Source organism: Saccopteryx bilineata, chromosome 2 (genome assembly GCF_036850765.1).
Source record: "Saccopteryx bilineata isolate mSacBil1 chromosome 2, mSacBil1_pri_phased_curated, whole genome shotgun sequence".
In the NCBI taxonomy this organism is placed as follows: Eukaryota; Metazoa; Chordata; class Mammalia; order Chiroptera; family Emballonuridae; genus Saccopteryx; species Saccopteryx bilineata.
In genome coordinates this window covers 215,271,436-215,299,048 of record NC_089491.1, presented here as the reverse complement: position 1 = coordinate 215,299,048, position 27,613 = coordinate 215,271,436, and the positions used below count along the sequence as shown (strand labels likewise).

At 37.6% G+C, this 27,613-nt stretch overlaps 1 protein-coding gene across 6 annotated transcripts in view; it reads left to right on the top strand.

Moving 5' to 3' along the window:
• Positions 1 to 27,613, top strand: part of APP (amyloid beta precursor protein) — a 323,882-nt gene that overhangs the window by 99,482 nt on the left and 196,787 nt on the right. For all 6 annotated transcript variants that reach the window (XM_066259113.1, XM_066259112.1, XM_066259111.1 and 3 more), the window contains exon 3: positions 15,345 to 15,474. In XM_066259113.1, coding sequence (XP_066115210.1) covers positions 15,345 to 15,474 — 130 coding nt within the window. The remainder of the gene's footprint in view (positions 1 to 15,344; positions 15,475 to 27,613) is intronic.

Sequence of the window (27,613 nt, the reverse complement as noted above, 5' to 3'; positions counted from 1 at the left end):
TTTTTTTTTTTTTTTTGGCTTTTCAGATTCATCTTTTTTTTTTTTTTTAATTTTTTTTTATAATTTTATTTTTTTAATGGGGTGACATCAATAAATCAGGATACATATATTCAAAGATAACAAGTCCAGGTTATCTTGTCGTTCAATTATGTTGCATACCCACCACTCAAAGTCAGATTGTCCTCTGTCACCTTCTATCTTGTTTTCTTTGTGCCCCTCCCCACCCCCTATCCCTCTCCCATTCCCCCATCCCCCCCGTAACCACCACACTCTTGTCAATGTCTCTTAGTTTCAGTATTATGTCCCACCTACGTATGGAATAATACAGTTCCTGTTTTTTTCTGATTTACTTATTTCGCTTCGTATCATGTTATCAAGATCCCACCATTTTGCTGTAAATGTTCCGATGTCATCATTTCTTATGGCTGAGTAGTATTCCATAGTGTATATGTGCCACATCTTCTTTATCCAGTCATCTATTGACGGGCTTTTTGGTTGTTTCCATGTCCTGGCCACTGTGAACAATGCTGCAATAAACATGGGCTGCATGTGTCTTTACGTATCAATGTTTCTGAGTTTTGGGGATATATACCCAGTAGAGGGATTGCTGGGTCATAAGGTAGTTCTATTTGCAGTTTTTTGAGGAACCACCATACTTTCTTCCATAATGGTTGTACTACTTTACATTCCCACCAACAGTGGATGAGGGTTCCTTTTTCTCCACAGCCTCTCCAACATTTGCTATTACCTGACTTGCTAATAACAGCTAATCGAACAGGTGTGAGGTGGTATCTCATTGCCGTTTTATTTTGCATTTCTCTAATAGCTAAAGAAGATGAGCATCTTTTCATATATCTGTTGGCCATTTGTATTTCTTCCTGGGAGAAGTGTCTGTTCATATCCTCTTCCCATTTTTTTATGGGATTGTTTGTTTGTTTGTTGTTGAGTTTTATGAGTTCTTTGTATATTTTGGATATTAGGCCCTTATCTGAGCTGTTGTTTGAAAATATCATTTCCCATTTAGTTGGCTTTCTGTTTATTTTGTTATCAGTTTCTCTTGCTGAGCAAAAACTTCTTAGTCTGATGTAGTCCCATTCATTAATTTTTGCCTTCACTTCTCTTGCCATTGGAGTCAAATTCATAAAATGCTCTTTAAAACCCAGGTCCATGAGTTGAGTACCTATGTCTTCTTCTATGTACTTAATTGTTTCAGGTCTTATGTTTAGATCTTTGATCCATTTTGAGTTAATTTTTGTACATGGAGAGAGACTGTAGTCCAGTTTCATTCTTTTGCATGTGGCTTTCCAGTTTTCCCAGCACCATTTATTGAAGAGGTTTTCTTTTCTCCATTGTGTGTTGTTGGCCCCTTTATCAAAAATTATTTGACTATATATATGTGGTTTTATTTCTGGACTTTTTATTCTGTTCCATTGGTCTGAGTGTCTATTTTTCTGCCAATACAATGCTGTTTTGATTGTCATGGCCCTATAATAGAGTTTGAAGTCAGGTATTGTTATGCCCCCAGCTTCATTCTTTTTCTTTAGGATTGCTTTGGCTATTCAGGGTTTTTTATAGTTCCATATAAATCTGATGATTTTTTGCTCTATTTCTTTAAAAAACGTCATTGGAAGTTTGATGGGAATTGCATTGAATTTGTATATTGCTTTGGGTAATATATCCATCTTGATTATATTTATTCTTCCTAGCCAAGAACAAGGTATATTCTTCCATCTCATTATATCTTTTTCGATTTCCCTTAACAATGGTTTATATTTTTCATTACATAAGTACTTTACATTCTTTGTTATGTTTATTCCTAAGTATTTTATTTTTTTTTGTTGCAATCGTGAAGGGGATTATTCTTTTGAGTTCCTTCTCAGTTGTTTCATTGTTGGCATATAGAAAGGCTATTGACTTCTGTATGTTGATTTTGTATCCTGCGACCTTACTGTATTGGCTTATTGTTTCTAGTAGTCTTTTTGTGGATTCTTTGGGGTTTTCGATGTATAGGATCATATCATCTGCAAAAAGTGATACCTTTACTTCTTCTTTTCCGATATGGATGCCTTTTATTTCTTTGTCTTGTCTGATAGCTCTGGCTAGAACCTCTAGTACCACATTAAATAAGAGTGGAGAGAGTGGACAACCCTGTCTTGTTCCTGATTTAAGGGGGAAAGCCTTCAGTTTAGTGCCATTTAATATGATGTTAGCTGATGGTTTATCATATATGGCCTTTATCATGTTGAGATATTTTCCTTCTATACCCATTTTGTTGAGAGTCTTAAACATAAAATTGTGTTGTATTTTATCAAAAGCCTTTTCTGCGTCTATTGATAAGATCATGTGGTTTTTGTTCTTTGTTTTGTTGATATGGTGTATTACATTAACCGTTTTACGTATGTTGAACCATCCTTGAGATTCTGGGATGAATCCTACTTGATCATGATGTATTATTTTTTTAATATGTTGTTGTATTCGATTTGCTAGTATTTTGTTTAGTATTTTAGCATCTGTATTCATTAGAGATATTGGTCTGTAGTTTTCTCTTTTTGTGCCATCCTTGCCTGGTTTTGGGATGAGGGTTATGTTGGCCTCATAAAATGTGTTTGGAAGTATTGCTTCTTCTTCAATTTTTTGGAAGACTTTGATTAGAATAGGAACCAAGTCTTCTTTGAATGTTTGATAAAATTCGCTGGTATAGCCGTCAGGGCCTAGACTTTTATTTTTGGGGAGGTTTTTAATGTTTTTTTCTATTTCTTCTCTACTGATAGGTCTGTTTAGGCTTTCTGCTTCTTCTTGACTCAGTCTAGGAAGGTTGTATTTTTCTAGGAATTTATCCATTTCTTCTAGGTTGTTGAATTTAGTGGCATAAAGTTTTTCATAGTATTCTACAATAATTCTTTGTATATCTACAGTGTCCGTGGTGATTTCTCCTCTTTCATTTTGGATTTTGTTTATATGAGTTCTTTCTCTTTTTTCCTTGGTAAGTCTTGCCAAGGGTTTGTCAATTTTGTTGATCTTTTCAAAGAACCAGCTCCTTGTTCTATTAATTTTTTCTATAGTTTTTCTGTTCTATAATTCATTTATTTCTGCTCTGATTTTTATTATCTCCTTTCTTCGGCTGGTTTTGGGTTGTCTTTGTTCTTCTTTTTCTAGTTCCTTAAGGTGGGAAGTTAAGTGGTTCACTTGGGCTCTCTCTTCTTTGTTCATATATGACTGAAGCGATATGAACTTCCCTCTTATCACTGCTTTTGCTGCATCCCATAGATTGTGATATGTCGTATTGTCATTTTCATTAGTCTGTATATATCTTTTGATCTCTGCACTTATTTCTTCTTTGACCCATTCATTTTTTAAAAGTATGTTGTTTATTTTCCACATTTTTGTGGGATTTTTTTCCTCTTTTTTGCAGTTGAATTCTAGTTTCAAGGCTTTATGATCAGAAAATATGCTTGGTACAACTTCAATTTTTCTGAATTTGCTGATGTTGTTTTTGTGGCCCAACATATGGTCAATTCTTGAGAATGATCCATGTACACTGGAGAAAAATGTATACTCAGTCACTTTGGGATGAAATGTCCTGTAGATGTCTATCATATCCAGGTGCTCTAGTGTTTTGTTTAAGGCCACTATGTCTTTGTTGATTCTCTGTTTGGATGACCGATCTAGAGCCGTCAGCGGTGTATTGAGGTCTCCAATTATGATTGTATTTTTGTCAGTTTTTGTTTTAAGATCAATAAGTAGCTGTCTTATATATTTTGGTGCTCCTTGGTTTGGTGCATATATATTAAGAATTGTTATGTCTTCTTGATTCAGTGTCCCCTTAGCCATTATGAAATGGCCATTTTTGTCTCTGAGTACTTTTCCTGTCTTGTAGTCAGCATTATCCGATATGAGTATTGCTACACCTGCTTTTTTTTGGATGTTATTTGCTTGGAGTATTGTTTTCCAGCCTTTCACTTTGAATTTGTTTTTATCCTTGTTACTTAGATGAGTTTCCTGTAGGCAGCATACAGTTGGATTTTCTTTTTTAATCCATTCTGCTACTCTGTGCCTTTTTATTGGTGAGTTTAATCCGTTTACATTTAGTGTAATTATTGATACTTGTGAGTTCCCTATTGCCATTTTATATCTTGCTTTCTGTTAGTTTTGTGTCTTGTTTGATCCTTCTCTTTCGTTTTTCTATCTTTTGTTTTTATTTCGTTGTATTCCATACATCTTTCCTCTGTTGCTCTCTTTTTTATGTCATGTGCTTCTGTGGTGGTTTTTTCAATGGTGGTTACCTTTGAGTAATGAAAAGGGTCCCTACCCTGTTCATTGTAGCAAACTATTTTGTGAGTACTTTTGCACTCCATCGTCCTTTGCTACTGTTAATATCCATCTTCTCCCCCTCTTTCTTTTTGTTTTTTCACAGTTTAAATTTGGTTTTATTGTGTTCTTCTTGGAGCTTTTACTTGTGGCTCTGTTTTTTTTTGTTCTTTGTATCTGATTGGAGAACCCCCTTTAGTAATTCCTGGAGTGGGGGTTTTCTGATGATAAAATTCCCTCATCTTTTCTGTATCTGTGAATGTTTTTATTTCTCCTTCGTATTTGAAGGATAGCTTTGATGGGTATAGTATTCGTGGCTGAAAGTTCCTCTCTTTCAGGACTTTAAATATTGGGGTCCACTCTCTTCTAGCTTGTAGAGTTTCTGCTGAGAAATCTGATGATAATCTAATGGGCCTTTCTTTATATGTTGTATTCTTCTTTTCCCTGGCTGCCTTGAGAATTTTTTCTTTGCTGTTGGTTTGTGTCAATTTCATTATGATATGCCTTGGAGTAGGTTTGTTGGGGTTAAGAAAATTTGGAGTTCTGTTTGCTTCTTGAACTTGAGGCTTTAGTTCTTTCCACAGGCTTGGGAAGTTCTCATCTATTATTTGTTTGAGTATGTTCTCCATTCCATTTTCTCTCTCTTCTCCCGCTGATATACCTATTATTCTTATGTTATTCTTTTTGATGGAGTCAGATAATTCTTGTAGGGCTATCTCATGTTTTTTTATTTTTGAGTCTCTTTCTTCTTCTCTCTGTTGTGCCTCAAGTTGCTTGTCTTCTATTTCACTAATCCTCTCTTCTATCTGACCTGTTCTATTAGCTAAGCTTGTTACTTCGTTTTTCAGCTCGTGAATTGAGTTTTTCATCTCTGTTTGATTTGTTTTTATAGTTTCAATTTCCTTGGACATATATTCTTTGTGTTCATTGAGTTGTTTTCTGAGCTCCCTATATTGCCTTTCTATGTTTTCTTGTATATCTCGGAGGATTTTTAGGATTTCTATCTTTTTTCTTTTTTTTTTTTTAATAAGTAATTTTATTTTTTAATGCGGTGACATCAATAAATCAGGATACATATATTCAAAGAAAACAAGTCCAGGGTATCTTGTCGTTCAATTATGATGCATATCCGTCACCCAAAGTCAGATTGTCCTCTGTCACCTTCTATCTTGTTTTCTTTGTGCCCCTCCCCCTCCCCCTTTCCCTCCCCCATTCCCCCCTCCCCCCCGTAATGACCACACTCTTATCAATGTCTCTTAGTTTCACTTTTATGTCCCACCTACGTATGGAATAATGCAGTTCCTGGTTTTTTCTGATTTACTTATTTCACTTCGTATCATGTTATCAAGATCCCACCATTTTGTTGTAAATGTTCCGATGTCATCATTTCTTATGGCTGAGTAGTATTCCATAGTGTATATGTGCCACATCTTCTTTATCCAGTCATCTATTGACGGGCTTTTTGGTTGTTTCCATGTCCTGGCCACTGTGAACAATGCTGCAATAAACATGGGGCTGCATGTGTCTTTACGTATCAATGTTTCTGAGTTTTGGGGGTATATACCCAGTAGAGGGATTGCTGGGTCAAAAGGTAGTTCTATTTTCAGTTTTTTGAGGAACCACCATACTTTCTTCCATAATGATTGTACTACTTTACATTCCCACCAACAGTGGATGAGGGTTCCTTTTTCTCCACAGCCTCTCCAACATTTGCTATTACCTGTGTCGCTAATAATAGCTAATCGAACAGGTGTGAGGTGGTATCTCATTGCTGTTTTGATTTGCATTTCTCTAATAGCTAAAGAAGATGAGCATCTTTTCATATATCTGTTGGCCATTTTATTTCTTCCTGGGAGAAGTGTCTGTTCATATCCTCTTCCCATTTTTTTATTGGATTGTTTGTTTGTTGTTGAGTTTTATGAGTTCTTTGTATATTTTGGATATTAGGCCCTTATCTGAGCTGTTGTTTGAAAATATCATTTCCCATTTAGTTGGCTTTCTGTTTATTTTGTTATCAGTTTCTCTTGCTGAGCAAAAACTTCTTAGTCTGATGTAGTCCCATTCATTAATTTTTGCCTTCACTTCTCTTGCCATTGGAGTCAAATTCATAAAATGCTCTTTAAAACCCAGGTCCATGAGTTGAGTACCTATGTCTTCTTCTATGTACTTAATTGTTTCAGGTCTTATGTTTAGATCTTTGATCCATTTTGAGTTAATTTTTGTACATGGAGAGAGACTGTAGTCCAGTTTCATTCTTTTGCATGTGGCTTTCCAGTTTTCCCAGCACCATTTATTGAAGAGGCTTTCTTTTCTCCATTGTGTGTTGTTGGCCCCTTTATCAAAAATTATTTGACTATATATATGTGGTTTTATTTCCGGACTTTCTATTCTGTTCCATTGGTCTGAGTGTCTATTTTTCTGCCAATACCATGCTGTTTTGATTGTCGTGGCCCTATAATAGAGTTTGAAGTCTGGTATTATAATGCCCCCAGCTTCATTCTTTTTCTTTAGGATTGCTTTGGCTATTCGGGGTTTTTTATAGTTCCATATAAATCTGATGATTTTTTGCTCTATTTCTTTAAAAAACATCATTGGAAGTTTGATGGGAATTGCATTGAATTTGTATATTGCTTTGGGTAATATAGCCATCTTGATTATATTTATTCTTCCTAGCCAAGAACAAGGTATATTCTTCCATCTCATTATATCTTTTTCGATTTCCCTTAACAATGGTTTATAGTTTTCATTATATAAGTCCTTTACATTCTTTGTTATGTTTATTCCTAAGTATTTTATTTTTTTTTGTTGCAATCGTGAAGGGGATTATTCTTTTGAGTTCCTTCTCAGTTGTTTCATTGTTGGCATATAGAAAGGCTATTGACTTCTGAATGTTAATTTTGTATCCTGCGACCTTACTATATTGGCTTATTGTTTCTAGTAGTCTTTTTGTGGATTCTTTGGGGTTTTCGATGTATAGGATCATATCATCTGCAAAAAGTGATACCTTTACTTCTTCTTTTCCGATATGGATGCCTTTTATTTCTTTGTCTTGTCTGATTGTTGTGGCGAGAACCTCTAGTACCACATTAAATAAGAGTGGAGAGAGTGGACAACCCTGTCTTGTTCCTGATTTAAGGGGGAAAGCCTTCAGTTTAGTGCCATTTAACATGATGTTAGCTGATGGTTTATCATATATGGCCTTTATCATGTTGAGATATTTTCCTTCTATACCCATTTTGTTGAGAGTCTTAAACATAAAATTGTGTTGTATTTTATCGAAAGCCTTTTCTGCGTCTATTGATAAGATCATGTGGTTTTTGTTCTTTGTTTTGTTGATATGGTGTATTACGTTAACCGTTTTACGTATGTTGAACCATCCTTGAGATTCTGGGATGAATCCCACTTTATCATGATGTATTATTTTTTTAATATGTTGTTGTATTCGATTTGCTAGTATTTTGTTTAGTATTTTAGCATCTGTATTCATTAGAGCTATTGGTCTGTAGTTTTCTTTTTTTGTGCTATCCTTGCCTGGTTTTGGTATGAGGGTTATGTTGGCCTCATAAAATGTGTTTGGAAATATTGCTTCTTCTTCAATTTTTTGGAAGACTTTGAGTAGAATAGGAACCAAGTCTTCTTTGAATGTTTGATAAAATTCGCTGGTATAGCCGTCAGGGCCTGGACTTTTATTTTTGGGGAGGTTTATAATGGTTTTTTCTATTTCTTCTCTACTGATAGGTCTGTTTAGGCTTTCTGCTTCTTCTTGACTCAGTCTAGAAAGGTTGTATTTTTCTAGGAATTTATCCATTTCTTCTAGGTTGTTGAATTTAGTGGCATAAAGTTTTTCATAGTATTCTACAATAATTCTTTGTATATCTACAGTGTCCGTGGTGATTTCTCCTCTTTCATTTTGGATTTTGTTTATATGAGTTCTTTCTCTTTTTTCCTTGGTAAGTCTTGCCAAGGGTTTGTCAATTTTGTTGATCTTTTCAAAGAACCAGCTCCTTGTTCTATTAATTTTTTCTATAGTTTTTCTGTTCTATAATTCATTTATTTCTGCTCTGATTTTTATTATCTCCTTTCTTCGGCTGGTTTTGGGTTGTCTTTGTTCTTCGTTTTCTAGTTCCTTAAGGTGGGAAGTTAAGTGGTTCACTTGGGCTCTCTCTTGTTTGTTCATATATGCCTGAAGTGATATGAACTTCCCTCTTATCACTGCTTTTGCTGCATCCCATAGATTGTGATATGTCGTATTGTCATTTTCATTAGTCTGTATATATCTTTTGATCTCTGCACTTATTTCTTCTTTGACCCATTCATTTTTTAAAAGTATGTTGTTTATTTTCCACATTTTTGTGGGATTTTTTTCCTCTTATTTGCAGTTGAATTCTAGTTTCAAGGCTTTATGATCAGAAAATATGCTTGGTACAACTTCAATTTTTCTGAATTTGCTGATGTTGTTTTTGTGGCCCAACATATGGTCAATTCTTGAGAATGATCCATGTACACTGGAGAAAAATGTATACTCAGTCACTTTGGGATGAAATGTCCTATAGATGTCTATCATATCCAGGTGCTCTAGTGTTTTGTTTAAGGCCACTATGTCTTTGTTGATTCTCCGTTTGCATGACCGATCTAGAGCCGTCAGCGGTGTATTGAGGTCTCCAAGTAAGATTGTATTTTTGGCAGTTTTTGTTTTAAGGTCAATAAGTAGCTGTCTTATATATTTTGGTGCTCCTTGGTTTGGTGCATATATATTAAGAATTGTTATGTCTTCTTGATTCAGTGTCCCCTTAGACATTATGAAATGGCCATTTTTATCTCTGAGTACTTTTCCTGTCTTGTAGTCAGCATTATCCGATATGAGTATTGCTACACCTGCTTCTTTTTGGATGTTATTTGCTTGGAGTATTGTTTTCCAGCCTTTCACTTTGAATTTGTTTTTATCCTTGTTACTTAGATGAGTTTCATGTAGGCAGCATATAGTTGGATTTTCTTTTTTAATCCATTCTGCTACTCTGCACCTTTTTATTGGTGAGTTTAATCCGTTTACATTTAGTGTAATTATTGATACTTGTGAGTTCCCTATTGCCATTTTATATCTTGCTTTCTGTTAGTTTTGTGTCTTGTTTGATCCTTCTCTTTCGTTTTTCTATCTTTTGTTTTTATTTCGTTGTATTCCATACATCTTTCCTCTGTTGCTCTCTTTTTTATGTCATGTGCTTCTGTGGTGGTTTTTTCAATGGTGGTTACCTTTGAGTAATGAAAAGGGTCCCTACCCTGTTCATTGTAGCAAACTATTTTGTGAGTACTTTTGCACTCCATCGTCCTTTGCTACTGTTAATCTCCATCTTCTCCCCCTCTTTCTTTTTGTTGTTGTCACAGTTTAAATTTGGTTTTATTGTGTTCTTCTTGGAGCTTTTACTTGTGCCTCTGTTTTTTTTTTGTTCTTTGTATCTGATTGGAGAACCCCCTTTAGTAATTCCTGGAGTGGTGGTTTTCTGATGATAAAATTCCCTCATCTTTTCTGTATCTGTGAATGTTTTTATTTCTCCTTCATATTTGAAGGATAGCTTTGATGGGTATAGTATTCGTGGCTGAAAGTTTCTCTCTTTCAGGACTTTAAATATTGGGGTCCACTCTCTTCTAGCTTGTAGAGTTTCTGCTGAGAAATCTGATGATAATCTAATGGGCCTTCCTTTATATGTTGTATTCTTCTTTTCCCTGGCTGCCTTGAGAATTTTTTCTTTGCTGTTGGTTTGTGTCAATTTCATTATGATATGCCTTGGAGTAGGTTTGTTGGGGTTAAGAAAACTCGGTGTTCTGTTTGCTTCTTGAATTTGAGGCTTTAGTTCTTTCCACAGGCTTGGGAAGTTCTCATCTATTATTTGTTTGAGTATGTTCTCCATTCCATTTTGTCTCTCTTCTCCCTCTGATATACCTATTATTCTTATGTTATTCTTTTTGATGGAGTCAGATAATTCTTGTAGGGCTATCTCATGTTTTTTTATTTTTGAGTCTCTTTCTTCTTCTCTCTGTTGTGCCTCAAGTTGCTTGTCTTCTATTTCACTAATCCTCTCTTCTATCTGACCTGTTCTATTAGCTAAGCTTGTTTCTTTGTTTTTCAGCTCGTGAATTGAGTTTTTCATCTCTGTTTGATTTGTTTTTATAGTTTCAATTTCTGTGGACATATATTCTTTGTGTTCATTGAGTTGTTTTCTGAGCTCCCTAAATTGCCTTTCTGTGTTTTCTTGTATATCTCGGAGGATTTTTAGGATTTCTATCTTGAATTCTCTGTCATTTAGCTCCAAGGTTTCCAATATATTAAATTTTTTCTCCATAGATTTTTCCTCATCTAGCTGTGTTACCTCTCTTTCTTTTGTATCCATGATATTCGATTTTCTCTTCCTTAATGGAATCTGAGGGTGGTTTTGTTTATAGTATTAATGAGATTTAATAAAGAATAAAAAGTTAAAAAAAATAAAAAATCGAAGAGTTGTTTTTTTTAAAAAAAGTTAATAATGAAATAAAGAAAAATAAAATAAAATAAAAATTAAAAAAAAAAGGAAATTATTGCCCCCCTCCTTTTTTCCTCTCCTCTCCTCTCTCCTCTTTCTTGAGAAAATCTTGTGGTGGACTGTGAATTATAACAAACAATTCCTGTGATGGAGGGCCTGAATTGGGGAAAAGGAATAAAGGGGCAAAAAAGAAAAAAAGAAAAAAAAAAAAAAGAAAAAAGAAAAAAAAAAGAGCGTATGGACCCACAAAAAACAAATAAGGAAAAAATTTGGGTCAAGAATAAAATGATTTGGTTTTAGGTGTTGGTTGTCTAAGAGTTATGATGAGAGGAATAAGAGGAAAATGGAAAAATGGGGGGACAAATTAAAAAATTACTATTTTATTTAGTGGAATAAGAACTAGATAATATGGAGAGCCAGGGATGGGAGCACTGCTAGTGAGTTAAAAAGGTGAAGTAAAAACCCCCCAAAATGCCACAAACATAGGTTTGAGTCCCAGATAAGATAATTTGTTTGTTATTGAGGTTTGAATGAGAGGAGATGTAAAGGAGAAAGGAAGAAACTAATATAGAGGGAGAAAAGAAAGAGAGAGAGAGAAAAAAAGAGGGAACCACTAAAAGAAGAAAAAAGAAAGGAGAGAGAGAGAGAGAGTTAAGGGGTTTGGAGTGCAACCCTCATAGAGAGAAAAGAAGAGAAGAGAAAAGATAATGGGAGATGTAACACTTATGGGTAGTGTAGTTCAAGGAGAGCAGAGAGTAAGACCGGTAGAGAGTTAATCGGCCAAATTGGAGGAGGAAAAAAAAGTATCAAGAATGAAGATAAGAGAAACAAACGAACAAATATAATAAAATGGGATAGGTTATAAAGTCTGCAGATTATTCTTGATTTTGAGAGGTTATCTTCTTGCTTTTTCTTTTCTCTCCCTCTTCCTGGTCGGTGACTCTGTACCCCGGGTTCTGCCCCTTTGGCATGCTCAGGTAGAGGTTTGCAGTTGATAAGTCTCTATGGCAATGTCATGTATTGTGCTTTAGTCTCATGGGAGTCGAGGCACATTAGCATTTATAGGCTCCTACAGTGAGAGAGTCCGTGTTCCTGGAGCCTTTCTCCTAGTCTTTCCTTCCTCAATTAGTAGCCTGATAATCCAGCTATGGGGTTGCTGCTGCCTCTGCCTGGATAGTAAGAGGCTCAAAGAGCTGGCAACTCCCCACTCTATTTCCACTCAGCACAGGGCTCTGGGTAAGGCTCAGTCAGTCAGAGCTGCTAGCATAATCAGGCGGGCTTTCCGCCCACTCAAAGACCACTGGCTCTGCCACTCTGTCCGGTAACACAAGCGGGCGCCCACTTCTGGGGGGCGCTTGGAGGAAACTCTCACTCACTGTCTGCGACCAGGATATCCAGCCAGCAGTCTCACGCTCTGAGTGAAACCCCCAACCGCAGGGAAAAGTTGCAGCGTTGGAATTGAGTCTCGCTCCATCCCCGTGCGCGGCTTTTGCAAGGCGCTGGGGCGGCTCGAGATTCCGCTTTGGCCCACACAAAGGCCCCTGACTCTGCCCCTCTGTGCGATAACACGGGCGCGCACTGCCGAGGCACTCGGAGGAATCACTCACTCCTTATCTGCGCGCGCAAACCAGGATATGAGGCCGGCCGCGGTTCCCTGTGAGTGAAACACCCTCCAGCAGGGAAAATCTCCACTGTTGGAATTAGTTCTCACTCCCTCCCGTGCGTGGCTTTCCCAGGGCGCTGGGGCTGCCCAGAGACTCTGTCCTCGGCCCACAGAAAGGCCTCTGACCCTGCCTTTCCGTGGGGCAACATGGGCACCCACTCTCGGGGCCTAGGAAGAAATTCTCGCCCACTAACTGCGCACCGACCAGGAGACCAGGTAAAATGGCCGCTCCGCTTGTCTTTCTTTGTTTGGGTTTGGCGCGAGTGTTAGCTTGTATTGCCCAGGTTGCCACAGGATCAGATTTTCCTTGGCTTGGATCTGTGTGCCACAGCCTGGTTCTGCCGTTTGTGCCGCGGCGGCCTGGATCTATTCACCCCCTTTGCCCGCCTCAGTTTCTATATTCACAGTTACCAGAGAAAGCCGCCCTGTTTAGGTTAGTGAGGAAGGCGGAGCATTTCTTACTCCCTATTTCCTTCGGGGTTTGGTTATATATTTAGCCAATTTTTCACTCAATCATACCTTACAAAGGTGAATTTACAAGGATTATTCTCTGAGAGAAATGTAGCAGGCCATTCATATGTCCTCTACATAAAGAAACAATAAATTAGGGGCACTCTGACAAGACAAGGAGGTAGGTTTTGGGATACATAAAGTATGGAATTTAAGTAGAATGTAGGCTTAGGACAATAAATTAATAACATTCGCAAGGGTTTGTTTCTATGGGATTCTCAGCTCTGGATTCTTTATGTCTGATGACAAGGCTGTCTCCTCCTTAGTCTGATTGCTCTTTGGTCCTCTCATAACAGAGAAGGCACTTTTCACTTCCCTGCATTTAGTCGGAGAGCTCCTTCTACTCTTGCTGCTTCTCAAGTTATTTTAATTCAAAAAATTAATATCTCATTGTGGGAGATTTAGGGGCAGACTGCTTTGGACCCCCAACCCATTTAAGGTTCCTTCGTGTCCTTTCATGGTTTGATAGCTCATTTCTTTTTGCACTGACTAATCAGCTGTCTGAAGGTATCACATTTTGATGCCTTATTTCTTAAAACTGATTCCTCTCAGGTCTGGGACTAGGGTGAGGTAAGTGAGGCTCTCAGGAATCAAGATTAAATGATATTTTAATGCTATATTTAAAAATTATAATTAGTGTAAACAAATTATAATGGACAAAATACCAACATTTAAAATAAAGATAAGATCAAGGCAAGCATCTCTGAATGTCAGTTGGCAATCGTAAGCACACTTTCTTGTCTCCACCCCCCACACTGTGGACATCACCTTCTTGCTCTGAAACCTGGTTCTTTCCGAAGACACTGCTTCCTTGTAGCCTTCTTGGTAGCTGGTTCTTTTCTCATAATCCTCATGACATTCACTAGGCCTGGAGACGGGGATGTCTTCCTTCCTCCACATTGTCACTTCCAAACCAGCCTTCTCTCCTCCCTAAAAACATCTCCCACTTCAATTTGGAAGTACACCCTCTCCAACTAGGTCACCCCTCTCCTCACTGTATGGGTCACCTATAGCTCTTTTTCATCCTCAGTGGAATTGTCCCGTGTCTTTGAAAGTTCTAGCTCCTAGCTTCCTGTCATCCCAACAACTGTTCCTTCCATGATTCTTAAGTGATTTTACTATAAACCTTGAAGATCCTTCCACTATTCCAGTTTCTCGGGTCCTTGATTTTTCATTCCTCTAGTGATCTTACTTTCATCAGCCATTGCCTCTGATGTATTACACCCCTTGCAATGACCAAATACTGTAACTTTTCCCAAATCGTAATACCAAGTATTTGACTCTCCACATACTACTTCCCATTACCTCACTTTCTTTGATACAGTACTTCCATGCTAAAATTCTGTAGCTTGTACCAGGGCTCATACTACAGCCTTTTCATTGTATTTCTACCCCCTACTTTATATTCTCACTTCCTTCCACTTTAAATATCTTGGCCCATCATTATAACCATTCCCTCGTTATCCCTCCCCCCACCAGTCCCTTAATGCTTCTCTCATCTTCACGTGCTTATCTGGCAAACAGCACCTCTGGTAAAATGCAAGATTTATACAAGGGAAAACTAATTTGAAAAATAATTTTTATGATTCTATTTTCTTTCAAATATCTACTCATTCTTAATAAGTAGAAACGATTTGATATGTCACAAATATATCTTGTTTGATCCAAATTCCACATTTCATTCCAAAGTGCTCATTAAACAGCATGATGTACTGAGACCAGTAATCAAAGCAAAGGGCTGTAGCTAATTATTAAGGGAACAGACTCATAAATGCAATTCTTTATCTAAATGACAGCTCTTATAACTATTTGATAAATTATTCTTATGTAAATTAACTTTGAATAGAGATTTTTTTTATATAGAAAGCTTGCTATGTGTCATATCCTGTGTTTAAAATATTTACCTAATTAATAAGATAGGGCTGGGTTGAATTTCAACAAAGATAATATCTCCAGGTCAACAATCTACTATCACATTTATTTAGGACATTACGAAATATAAGCCTCACACCAGTTTACTTTGCGTTAAAAATGATCCTGTGCTTATGAGGGGATCCTTTCCCCTGGTTTCTGTTTAATCTCCTCTGGAAAAATAATATCTTGAGCCAGAATAAGTGCCATAAAATAAAAATCATATTGCTTTATTGTCTTGAATAGAATGATTACGTGCTTGTCACTTGCAACTTTTTCTTTACCCTGAATTGCTCTTAAGCTTGATTGGACATAAGAGCCCACGGGAGTGTCGGGGGTTAGAAGTGCATTAGAATAATAGTGTTGGTGGATCAGGTGTTTGCTCACCCCGGTCCCTGCCTTAGGTAATGATTTACTCTTTTTGTGTGCCCCCCCAGGTCTATCCTGAACTGCAGATCACCAATGTGGTAGAAGCCAACCAACCGGTGACCATCCAGAACTGGTGTAAGAGGGGCCGCAAGCAATGCAAGACCCATGGCCACATGGTGATTCCCTACCGCTGCCTAGGTGAGCCGACCAGCCAGGGCCCTGATCTTTGGGGGTGGCAAAGACAGATGCTCTAACTCAAATACACAGACACTTACTTCCTTTAGCATATTGCCACTCAATATCAGACTATATTTTGGACTATTACGGTAGCTTGTGTACAGGAGATGTATTTCTGAATTTCCTGGCACAGAATGAATTTACCTAGTGTGATTTTCAAAATTACAAATTCTTGGTCTGAGACCAGGACTACTGAATGAAAGTGCCTGGTAGTGGAGCCCAGGAATGTTAACTTGATCCAATTCTGTAGGTGAGTCCTATATATACTGACTACCTAGATGTGTAGAATTAGGGCCTTGTGTGTTTCCTAACAGACACTTAATCAAAGAAAGAACTCAGTGTGAAGCTCTAGCATTTTGCCAATTTCTTAATCTCTTCCCTATGACTGACTACTTTCCCTGTTTGCCATAGCTGGGGAATTAGCGTTGGAGAATTTTTTTTTTCTGCTTACATCAAACTAGAGGAAAGAGTTTGATCACTAAGGTTTATTTTATTTTATTTTATTTTTTTAATTTATTCATTTTAGAGAGGAGAGAGAGAGAGAGAGAAAGGAGAGAGAGAGGGGGGAGGAGCTGGAAGCATCAACTCCCATATGTGCCTTGACCAGGCAAGCCCAGGGTTTCGAACCAGCGACCTCAGCATTTCCAGGTCGATGCTTTATCCACTGCGCCACCACAGGTCAGGCAGATCACTAAGGTTTAAATGTGTTTCTCTTACAGGCCTCAAATTTTACTTTCACTTTTTATTTTAAAAGTTGAGTTGTTTTACATGGTATTCTACTTTTTCCCTGTGGAAACACTATCATACTTAATATGACATGGTTGTTAGTCTTTTCTTTGTTGGTATTTTTATGTAAGCAGGCATTGTGGAAATCAGTGGTCTCTGATCTGATGGCTAGCATCTAGGTATTTTCCACAGCTTTATTCACCAGAAGAATGGTTGTAAATAAAGACATAAAAGTCTATATATGAAGCATGTAGAGCAAATATTGATATACATTCAATGATAGCTTGTAAAGACTAAACAGAATTTTTTTAATAAGTCCCAACAGCTAATTCAGAAAATAAGGATAACTACTGAACATTCTGGAGCTCTGTGCAGTACTTGGTCAGATGTGAATGTCATAAGAGCATACTGACTGCTGTTCATGCATGTTTATTGTTTGAGATGTTAATAGAAAAAAATGGGTGGTAGTATGAAGATTTCATCTGTTGGATTTACTATACACAGTATAATTGATGAAGAGAGTTAGCAAAACAAATTCTTAAACGTTTGATAATTCAAGAATTTCTGTGTTCCTCCTTATTAGTTGTCCTTAAATAATTCACAAGGCCTCTCACCCATTTCTTTCTGGCTGGTCAAGAAGTGATTTAATAATATGAAAACAAGTAATGTTTAAATACTAATACAGAACTCCTAATTCAAGAGAATGTAGAGGTCCAGGTGTCTTCAGGAACTGAAGTATTTCCAACTATCTTCATTGTTATATTGAGAGACCATATAAGTCAGCACAAGTTAGGAAGTAATCACAAGTCAGTTATTTAGGCCTTGTTAATGATTTGTTTCTGTTGGTTCTCCCTTGCCCATTCTATGAACTGTTTTGAATACATTTTCTTTAGACACTAAGCTCACTGGGAACAGGTACCAGGTCTTTGGATCAGTGTTCTTGCTTATGAGGTCTGTTACAGCACACTGAAGTTAGTTTCAGAATAAGCACATATCATTTTGTTTAAAACTTTCTACTTCATAATTCTATTCAGAGTTGTAAGAATTGACTAAAAGGTGGGATCCACATGAAGACTGTAATTCACTGCCCAGCACTACTGAGTGTGGCAGATGGGCACACCCACAACTCTGAAAAACTCTGCTCTATGGCAAGAGTGAACTGAAACTCAGGGGGGAAAACACTGTAAAAAGGAACAAGAGATGTATATAGTGTCTGGAGTTAGAAATATGGCGTCAGAAGATTTTTGTGATAATGCTATAATTAACTGTCAAAGTATTTGTTTTTATCATGATAAACTGTGTTATGCACCATTTAGGGAAACTTCACCTTAAGTAGTCTCACTGATTGCGAGCCGGTGAGATTGAATCTCTTGCTGTAACTCACACAGCTTGTGAGTGGTGGTATTCAGGACCAATGCCAAAGATCTATTTTTAAGCTAGTGTGTTTTACAGTATTAACACAAAGTGGTGTTCAAGAAAATATCCACCTGATTTACAAAAACAAATCATAGAAGGAAGGTTGTGATTTAGAGGCAACAAATAGCACTTTTTAAATTAAAAATAAATAAATAAATAAAAATTTAAAAAACCTTACAACACATGTTGTGTTTATAAAGGCAGCAACCATGATGACCCTGGGACAGGATAAATCCCCCCCAATAATGTTTTCCACTTCATGGTAGTAATAGACAATAGTCCAATATAGTACCTGCTGCTTGAACAAAGAATGGTTAGCATTAACATAAGTATCTTTTAACCTCTCTGGCTGTATACAGATATATCCTTTAGACAAAAGAGATTATTTTACTGAAGTTAATACTCAGAAATTTGCTTCCTAGAAAACAAAATAAGACTGTCTTACATATTACACATATTACAATTCAAAACAAAGCTTTGATAAAGAAAAATACCTGTTGTGTTTGGCTTGCTACCTTGCTGACCTTTCTATCAAATGCAGGTTCTGTGTTGCTCTGGGCTACTTTTCTCTAAACCATGTATTTTCTCTGAGATACTTGCTCTACAGTACCTTGCATTCCTTGTAGAGAAGTGTATTAGGTTGCTGTTGCCATTTTCTTCCCATGGAGTGGATGATTTCCCTCGAGAAAGAGTTAGCTTTCTCATTTCACCCTTTGCTTTTGATTGGGCCTCTGACCCCCAGTATAAGATCTGTCTTAATCATAATAACATTGTATTAGTTATATTGTTTGAATTCAAGCACATCATTATCATTACTCAAGGAAAAGACTTTCTTTGCAAAGCTTTCAGCCCCTTTCCATTTGAATGACTACTCTTCATGGTGTAATAATAGATCTTCCCTTATCTGTCCTGTATGAGCAAGGTGCATTGCATGAGATTAATTACTGTTGATTTATGGGGACAAAGTCAGGTTCATAGATAAATCCAAAAGAATTAGAAATTAAAGAATTAGAACCTAAAATGTCATTCTATTTAATTGTATTTTCAAGGCTTTCCAAATAAACAAGTAGTAATGACCAGTAGTGATCAGATATGGTTTGAAAGGGCACACAGAATGATTGCTTTTATCTACTGGTAGTTTGTGCCTTATGAGCCTTTATACAGTAGGAATAACTTCTTATGGAAAACTTTTTATTTTTTAAAAACACCATACTGCCAAATTGAAGGAAATGTCTGCATTCTTATTTTCAACCAGATTTAAACAGCATTAATCATGATTAATTTTTTTCAGAAAAATCCTTGATCTTGCTTAATTTTTTCCCCAAATATTTGCATCTAGGAGCTAGGTACAATTTGTTTCAGGGTGGATTGTTGAATGGGAAGAAATTACATTTATCTTATAGATTCCTTCTGAGTGGAGAAGGACTTAGAAGAAGGTGGAGCCCCCTCCTATTTGGTTAAGCAGGAAAACCTATAGAAATGATTTTTTTTCTAGCTAGGTCATCCACCAAGACCAGTGATTAAACCTCCAGCGCCCCTCTCCCAGTTCCCTGTAGGCTGGCCCCCAATGAATGGCTTCGGCTTGATTTTCTTTCTAGAGTTGCACAGATTGATTTTCTTTATAAATCAAACTTTGGCAAGGAAATTGTAGTGGTTTTTGTTGGCCCTATAATGGAAGTCTTCTTGCTGTGACTTTTAACAACTTACATTTTGTCTGGAATAAGAATTATGATAGCGTGAATGATGTACTTAGTTAAATCTTCAGTTTTGTCTTTTCTCTTTTTTAATTTTACTCGAGTTGTACTCAAGTCGTAAATTAATGAGTCATTATAATGAAAAACAAGAATTTTTGAAAATTTATTGTTATGCTTTATGGGTGTGTTCTATTGTCAGTGTTTTATTAAAACACAAAATTGATCTGTGCAGGTTCCAGATGATAGGTATAAAAAAACCCCTCAGTTATTTGACAGCTTATTGTTCCAGTGCTTCTAAGCGATGCATTGAAAAGTGAATAGTGAATGGGCATCTCATTTGTAGTACATGCTAAGAATTGCAGTGGTGTACTTAAAATAAATCTCGCTGATTACAAATATAATATATGTTCATTGTAGGAAGTTTAGAAAATGTAACCACTACCCAGAAATACCAAGCAAAATCATTTGGCTTCCTTTCAGTCTGTTAATCTGTATAATTCTTTTACTTTCAGTATTGTTAACATTGTATAATTCTAATTTCCTGTTTTATGACCAACTTTGTTTTACCTAACATTTTTATAATACTTAGTTTGTGAAATTAAATATTCTTAGAAAGCACAGATTTTAAATAGCACTATACCAAACACTGTAATGTGTTTATCTCTTATTTTCGGTTATTTAGATAATGGCCTAAAAATCAAATTAACAGAGACAGAGTAAAAGGAGAAAATCAAATTTGTATACATGCACATGGGGAATTCACATCAGCATGAAAATGTCAAAGACAATGAGATAAATTTGGGTACATATGTCATTTTGAACAAAGTAGAAAAGGGGAATTAGGGGTCTTGAGATTTCAAAAGTGAGAATGGGTGATCAGAAGTAGTTGAGGAAGAGGAAACAAACACACCGGGCAGGTAACCGTTGCTAGGCAATGCAGAGAGAATGAGGTGTGCTAATCTAATAAGTAGACTTTACTTCTCGCCCTCACCCACTAGACTCAATTCAAGCTAAGCTGCTAAGGCAAATACCCTAAGATTTCCTTCCAGGAGTATGTCTTTTCCTCCTGAATCTCTTAGGCAGGAAAGGGAGGAGGGCCAGAGGTTCCTTCTGAGTTTTTTTTCTCAGTGACCAGCTTAAAAAGCAGTATCGCAAAAGACAAAACTTTTGGTTCTTTTTATTAGAAATGATGCTATGATAAATAACATGGTTCTTTTTTATACTCAATCATTGGCTGAATGTCTTGCAAATCCTCTAGTTCTTTAATAAAATAAATATGCCATTTAAATACATCTGAAAATAGGGAAGAAATTGTTAATACTGATTGGTGATCCTGGTTTAAAGATATTCCTACATTTAGTTCTGTTTTTTAAATTTATAACAAGAAAAAACCCCATAATTTCTCTTACTAGGTAGTAATAAGGGCACCATTTAAAATAATCTTTTTTGCTAAATTTCCATCTTGGGAAACACTCAGTTGACTATTCAGAGAGAAATAAAACCTACAATAATGACTAATAATTTGTATACTCATTGCATAAGTATTTATTGGCCTACATATGTGACCTGGAAGATAGGTGAAATGCACTCCTTTCTCTGTTAGAGTTTTAGTCTAGAAGAAGGGGAGGCAGAATTCTGGTTGAGAACTTTAAGGAAGACTTGCCTCAAGATTTAAAGGTCTGAGGCAAGAATTGAGAGTATTAAAATTTTAGGTATTTAGGTTGCAAAGGGTGAACAGAGGTCCTATCTGAAGATAGGACCCTAAAAGGTATATATGTATGGGACATAGTTCATTGTCTTCAAGAAGAAGAGGTAATTAATTGGTCATCGTAGAGTAGTAGTTTTTAGAAAGCATTACATCCATCCATTTGTTACACAAAGGTTAGCTATGAGTATAACGAATAGCTAAACCAAAATGAAAAGCTGAGATCTCAAATGCATATATGCATATAGATGAGGAGTCATGTTGGAAAAGGAAGATAAATAAAACAAACTTTTTAAAACAAAAAATTTAAGCCTACAAAAAAAGCATTTCTTAGTTTTTCTTCTAGAAAAGAAATATATCAAAAATTTCCTATAATTTGTGATGGCATATTTGAAGTAAAATTAAGGGAAAGAATTTTTCTCAAGTAGTATGTTAATACAGTTCAGAGAAGTAATTTGATGTTGATACTTAATGAAAGAGTTGACTAAAATGCACTGAGGAAAAAAGTACGCCCATAAAAGCATCACGACTGTAAGAAGTGTCATAAAGATGACAGTGAATCTAAAGCCTGAGTTAAGATGGATTTCAATTTCAGTATCAAAGTATGTTATGAAATGCTTGAGTTTTAGTACTTGACAAAGAACACTCTCAATATTTGTTTTACTGTAGAGTCTAGGGATGAATTCTGTTTTTTGCTTTTTTTAATCACAGCACTCACTGAGTGGCTTCATTAAACTTTCCCTCTCTTCCATTTCCCTTGATAAATTTCAGCTCTTGCTGGTGATGTGTCCCAGGCGTCTTCTTTTTTTCTTCCTGTCATTGAGTCTTACGCTTTAGTTTTGAAACCTGATGGTGAAGGGAAGTCCCAAGGCAACATCTGTGCATCAGTCTGGAGAGCAGCCAGGCCAGATCGGAGGGGGATGGGGAGGGTCCCAGGAGGATGGTCCCCAGGAAAAAAATGGCACGGATTTTTACTTAACGTACTTGCCTGTACTTAAAGTGGCTTTACAGTTCTGTTTCAGCTTTTGGGAAAGATGCAGTGGAGATGAAAGTATCGCAAATAAAGCAAGTATTAAAATGAGGCATGTATGAACTTTAGAAAAAGAAAAACCAAAAGTTAAAAAATGATAGAAAGTTGTAAGATAAACAGAAAATGTCATTGCCCAAGTCTGAGCAATATTGGCATAATCCTATATTGGATAGTCATCATAGTCCTGATGCAAATACCATGTACATGGAAAAGTGGTACTGGGCTGACGGTAGGAAGGGACGGGGTCAGATGTGAGATCATTCTCCATAGTAAGGGGACATAAAGTGGAAAAATCATGGAGATAGCTATTTAAACACAGTTTAGAAGTATGGGAATATATATAAAACAGAAGAGACAACTAAATACGACGGCAGTGAATGATTTTTATTGCCTCTTGCTACTGAGAAACTTATCAAGTAAGTATTGTTGGAATCCATGGGAGTTCGAAAGACCAGAGTCACAGGCTTTATTGAAAGAAAGAAAGGAACCCTGCTGGGCACTCCTCCTGGGGGAGAAGAGCACCGGTTACAGACTAGGGGCGAGTTATATAGTGTTTGGGAGAGCCTGAGGGGATACTGAGGCAAAAGTCCTGGTATGTCCAGAATGCTCCTCCTTGGGGGGCTTTGAGCATGTGAGTGTTGAATCAAAAGTCCTGGTATGTCCGGAGCCCCTCCTTGGGGCGGCTTCTCAGCTTTTTGGAATTCCTCTGTCTCAGGGTCAATAGTCCAGTAAGGGTGAGGTCTGACAGATAAGCGGAACATCAAGAGGGCAGTTTGGAATTCACGTATCTATCATTTCTCGACTCTGTGGTTACATATAAAAGAAAGGCAGTTATTAATTTTATAATATATAGTGAGGGGTAATGAGGAGAAAGAGGAGAAACAATTGGAAAATTATTTCATCTTCTGAAGAAAACTCAAGAAGGGAATCTTGCCAAGCCAAGTCCCTCATCCAGTTAAGGAGGTCATCAATTTCCATGCTGTAAGGTCTGAACCAGGTGATGTCTTTGAAAACCTGAGTGAGGAAGTAAAAAATTTTGCGGGGTAATAATTGTCAGTTGCTTGCTGTGAGTGCCAAGTGGACAGAATGACATGGTGATATACATGGTCTCCTGAATGAGCCTCATGAGACGTGCTGGTCTGGTTCCTCTCAAATGAGAGGACATGTGGAGATTTTAAGAGACAGGGAACCTGTTGGTGTAAATTTTTAGAAGAACTGAATATGTGTGGTTAAAAAGGAAGAGGGTTTGGAGAACATTCAGGAGGGAACTTCTCGGGCTGAGGGGCGGCTTCTTCCTGCTGTCATCCCTACCTATTTGATATTTCCCTCATGAAGTTCTCCTTGGGGTACTGGGGAATAGGAGTGTAGGAGCATTTGATTTTAGGTAATCCTAGAGATTTCTCTCATCCCAGCCTGTAGAAAATTAATAAAGAAAGAGGCAGGTATTTGGAGATTAGCAAGGTTGAAAGATAGAATTTAGGAGGTTTGCTGATACAGGGTTTCAGATTTTTCTGTTTCATGAGGGCAGGTCTCAGGGTTGATGTATAGGGTTAGGTAGATTTTTCCAGTGGTCTGATTGGCGAAGGTCTGCATGTGGTTCTGTAAGAAACTAGTGAACAAACGTAAGAGGCAGGGTTTAAAAGTTAGAAAAGTAAATAGGAGAGTGAGTGAACTAATGAAAGGCAATAGTAAGATGCCCAGGTTGCACAAAACCACTGATTCCATGTATACAAATCCGCTGGGCTTCAGAGAGAGAGAAAGTAGGAATAAGACAGGGAAGTGGCCATTCCCCTGCCCCTAGATCTACTTTTGTAGAGATTTCTAAAGCAATAAGAAGAGAAATTACCTGTATAGCTCGTTTGGTCCTTACATTGATGGATAGTGTATTAGGAACTGGAAGAGGCTCATGGGGTGGGATTAGGTTGATATTTAGGGTGAGATAGATTAGGGTACAGGTTTTTGTCTAATTAGTATGGAGACGCAGATAGGTGTTGGTCCCACACGAGTAGAAAGTTCCTGATTTGGTGAGGCAGGCTGAGAGGTGAATAGAGAATAGAAGGACAAGAGGTCGGTTTTGTTTCTGTTTCTGAGCTCCAGATGGTCAGGGTGGAGGAAAGAGACGTCCTAATAAGTGGGGAGGGTAGAGGATTGTTAGCTAGGGTGACTGATTAATATTCTTTGAAAATCAGTTTTCTGACTGTACAAATTCTTTTTTCTTGGTATTTAAAAAATTTTAACCTCTAGTGACAATCAAGTTGACTTTCTTTTTAACCTAGTTTCCCTTTTCCCAAAGCCTGACTAAAAGAGTCTTTAGTTTTTTCATATATTTGCCATATGTAGACCAACCAGCTTCAGGTTTGTGATTGGAGTAAGGCATTCCGTTTTTCTATTTTAGCAGCAGTGGGAGTTCTGATGCCCTCCCCGTCCGGTGGCAGAAATTGTCAAGATCTCTTAGGATATTATAATCGAATGTCCTGTTTTCAGGCCAATGGGAGTCATTGTCTAGTCTGTACTGAGGCCATGCCGTGTTAGAGAAGAAGATTAATTTCTTTGGTTTAAGGTCTGAGAGACCGAATTTGGCGAGGATTTTTATGAGACATCCTAGAGGGGTCTGGTCGGAAGGCTTAGACCCTGAAGAGCCCAAAGTGGAGACAGGTGAGCAAGAGGGGGCGTCCCCGCCTTTTGTCACTGTCTCAAGAGGAGAGAATCTCCGTGTGGGGGAGTCGTCCCTGACAGAGGTCGTCACCACCTGTCAGGGAGCTCCGAGGACGAGAAGTCCGAGAGAGTGGAGAGGTTTGGCTAGGCGCCTAGTCTTCCGTGCAGTCCACTGAGACTGAAAGTCAAACCCCTCAAAACGTGAGGCGTATCAGAGAAAACCGTCCGACCAGAAAGGGGTATTTTTAGAGAGAAATTTAGAGGCCAACCGGGGAATGGGAAGGGAGAAATTCCTTACCTTCTGGTCCAGCAGGGGTTCAGGACAGGGTTAGAGTGCCGGCCAATTAACCCACAATTACACGTCCAAACAGAATCGGGGAGTAAGCCCGGGACGAGCTGCCGCTGCCCATTGCTTCCCTGGTTGTAAGTTTGAACGGCAAAGAGGGATTGTCCAGGCAGTTAGTACCCTGTCCCGGGTTTCGGCACCAAATATTGGAATCCATGGGAGTCCGAAAGACCAGAGTCACAGGCTTTATTGAAAGAAAGAAAGGAACCCTGCCGGGCACTCCTCCTGGGGGAGAAGAGCACCGGTTATAGACTAGGGGCGAGTTATATAGTGTTTGGGAGAGCCTGAGGGGATACTGAGGCAAAAGTCCTAGTATGTCCAGAATGCTTCTCCTTGGGGGGCTTTGAGCATGTGAGTGTTGAATCAAAAGTCCTGGTATGTCCGGAGCCCCTCCTTGGGGCGGCTTCTCAGCTTTTTGGAATTCCTCTGTCTCAGGGTCAATAGTCCAGTAAGGGTGAGGTCTGACAGATAAGCGGAACATCAAGAGGGCAGTTTGGAATTCACGTATCTATCAAGTATGTGGCAGAATACATTGAATTTAAGGGTGTCAGGCATTTTTTTAATCTAGAAAATGTCTTTTAAAATTAAATGTTGCAAGTTAAATTACTGTAAATTACTGTCTTTATTTTGCTGTCTAACTTTGAGTTGAGTTGGGTCAAGCTTAACCTTGATAAAACAAAATGGAGCCTTTTCTGTATTGTATATCAGCTTTCCAAGATAATTCGTTTTTCTTTGGGTGGAATTCATGATCATACAGATATTAAATTACCTTTGTACATAGTTGACAGAAATTTTTTTAGACTTCATTTATTCATTTTTAGGGATGGGGGAGGAGCAGGAAGCATCAACTCCCATATGTGGCTTGACCAGTCAAGCCTGGGGTTTGGAACCGGCAACCTCAGTATTCTAGGTCAATGCTTTATCTACTGCGACACCACAGGTCAGGCCATATTTGACAGAATTTAAGGCAGAGTTTCACTATTTTCGATGTTGTGGAGGTTTACAACTGTGATCATCATTCCTTTGGACACATGCTTATCTTCTCTTAATAATTTAGTGACAGGTGTTTGTTCAGGGACTCAAACTCAAAGTGATTAAAACTAGACTCTTCTTCCCCATAAATTTTCTCTCCAACCACAAATCTGTTTAAATTTCCAGTCCTAATTAATTACTACCTAATTAATCATCACCAGTTAGCATGAACTTTTTATGTCAGTGAGGTGCAGGATCTCTGTAAGAACAGGAGTTAGGGAGATAGTAGGGTGGGCTGGAGCACTCAGGAGAAGCTTCCTGGAAAAGAGTGAGGCACGGTAAGCAGTCTGATATATGTTGAGAAAATGAAAAGATACAGAATAGAAAGTATGGGGACATCCCAGGGACAATGGTTTATGTTGGTAGTATTGGTACATAATGATGGGAAATTATAATTGAACCAAGATGGTTTATCATTTAAGTTTGTAGTATCAACATCACATTTTCTATTTGGAAGGACATTAAGCACACTTGGTTGTTTCTTTTATGTGGTGTCCAGGAAAATACTTGGCTTTACCCATTCCAGGTGGTTTTATTTATCTTGCACTTGTCAAGAATATGCTAAAATCGCCTTTAAGATATACATACTTGCTTTCTCAATTCCTGTTACAGTGTATCTTCTATGCCTCAGGATAAAGTCTTTCATTATGTCAGTCATTTTAATAGAGGATACAGTCGAATTAGAGAAAAAAGCAGCCTGTACTCTGGGGTGACATTTCCATAAACTGTAGTAACATGGCAATAGCGCTCCTCGTTATCTTTGAATTTTAATAGCAAACCCATTAGAGGGTAATAGGTTGGAGAAAGGTTTACAATTAGTGGAATTTGAAGGCCAGATGAGGTGAAAGAAGAACTGGAGAGCTGTACTGAGAATAAACAGTACATGGTATTTGCACACTAAGAAGTGTTCCTGCAGCACCCGCAAAGGTGGAAATAATTGTTTTATGTCTTAAATGGAAGCTCTGTGAAAATTAGGACTTTTATTTTTGTCGCTGAAATATCCCCAGAGCTTTGAGCGTGTCATAGCACATAGTAGGTATTTAACAATTGCATATTGAAAGAATGAATGGAGGCCTTAGCTGAATATTGTAAAAAGGCAGTAATGGTAGCAGAAGGAACAGCCTAACTACTAGGAAGGCAAAGGATGTAAAACAGCAGTTTTATATCCCTAAGAGAATGTCTGAGATTACAGTAAATACCATTGACTTTGCCATTGATTTAGGCCCAGACTGAGTGACAGAGGAAGGGCAGGTTTTATTTAACAACCAAGAAGCTGACAGGAATCTCAGATTATGAAGAAACTTGAGTGTTTTGGATCTCAGTAAAAATACATTAAACTCTTGTTTGTAGGCAGTTGGCTCTAACCTATCCTACATGTGTCTAGTGTAAAGCCAGAATATGCCAGAGGCATCTGTATGTAGAGATAAAACATATTATTAGATTAGTTTATGATAGTTTCATTATCCTTAGCATTTAATTCTAATGAGAAAGGATTG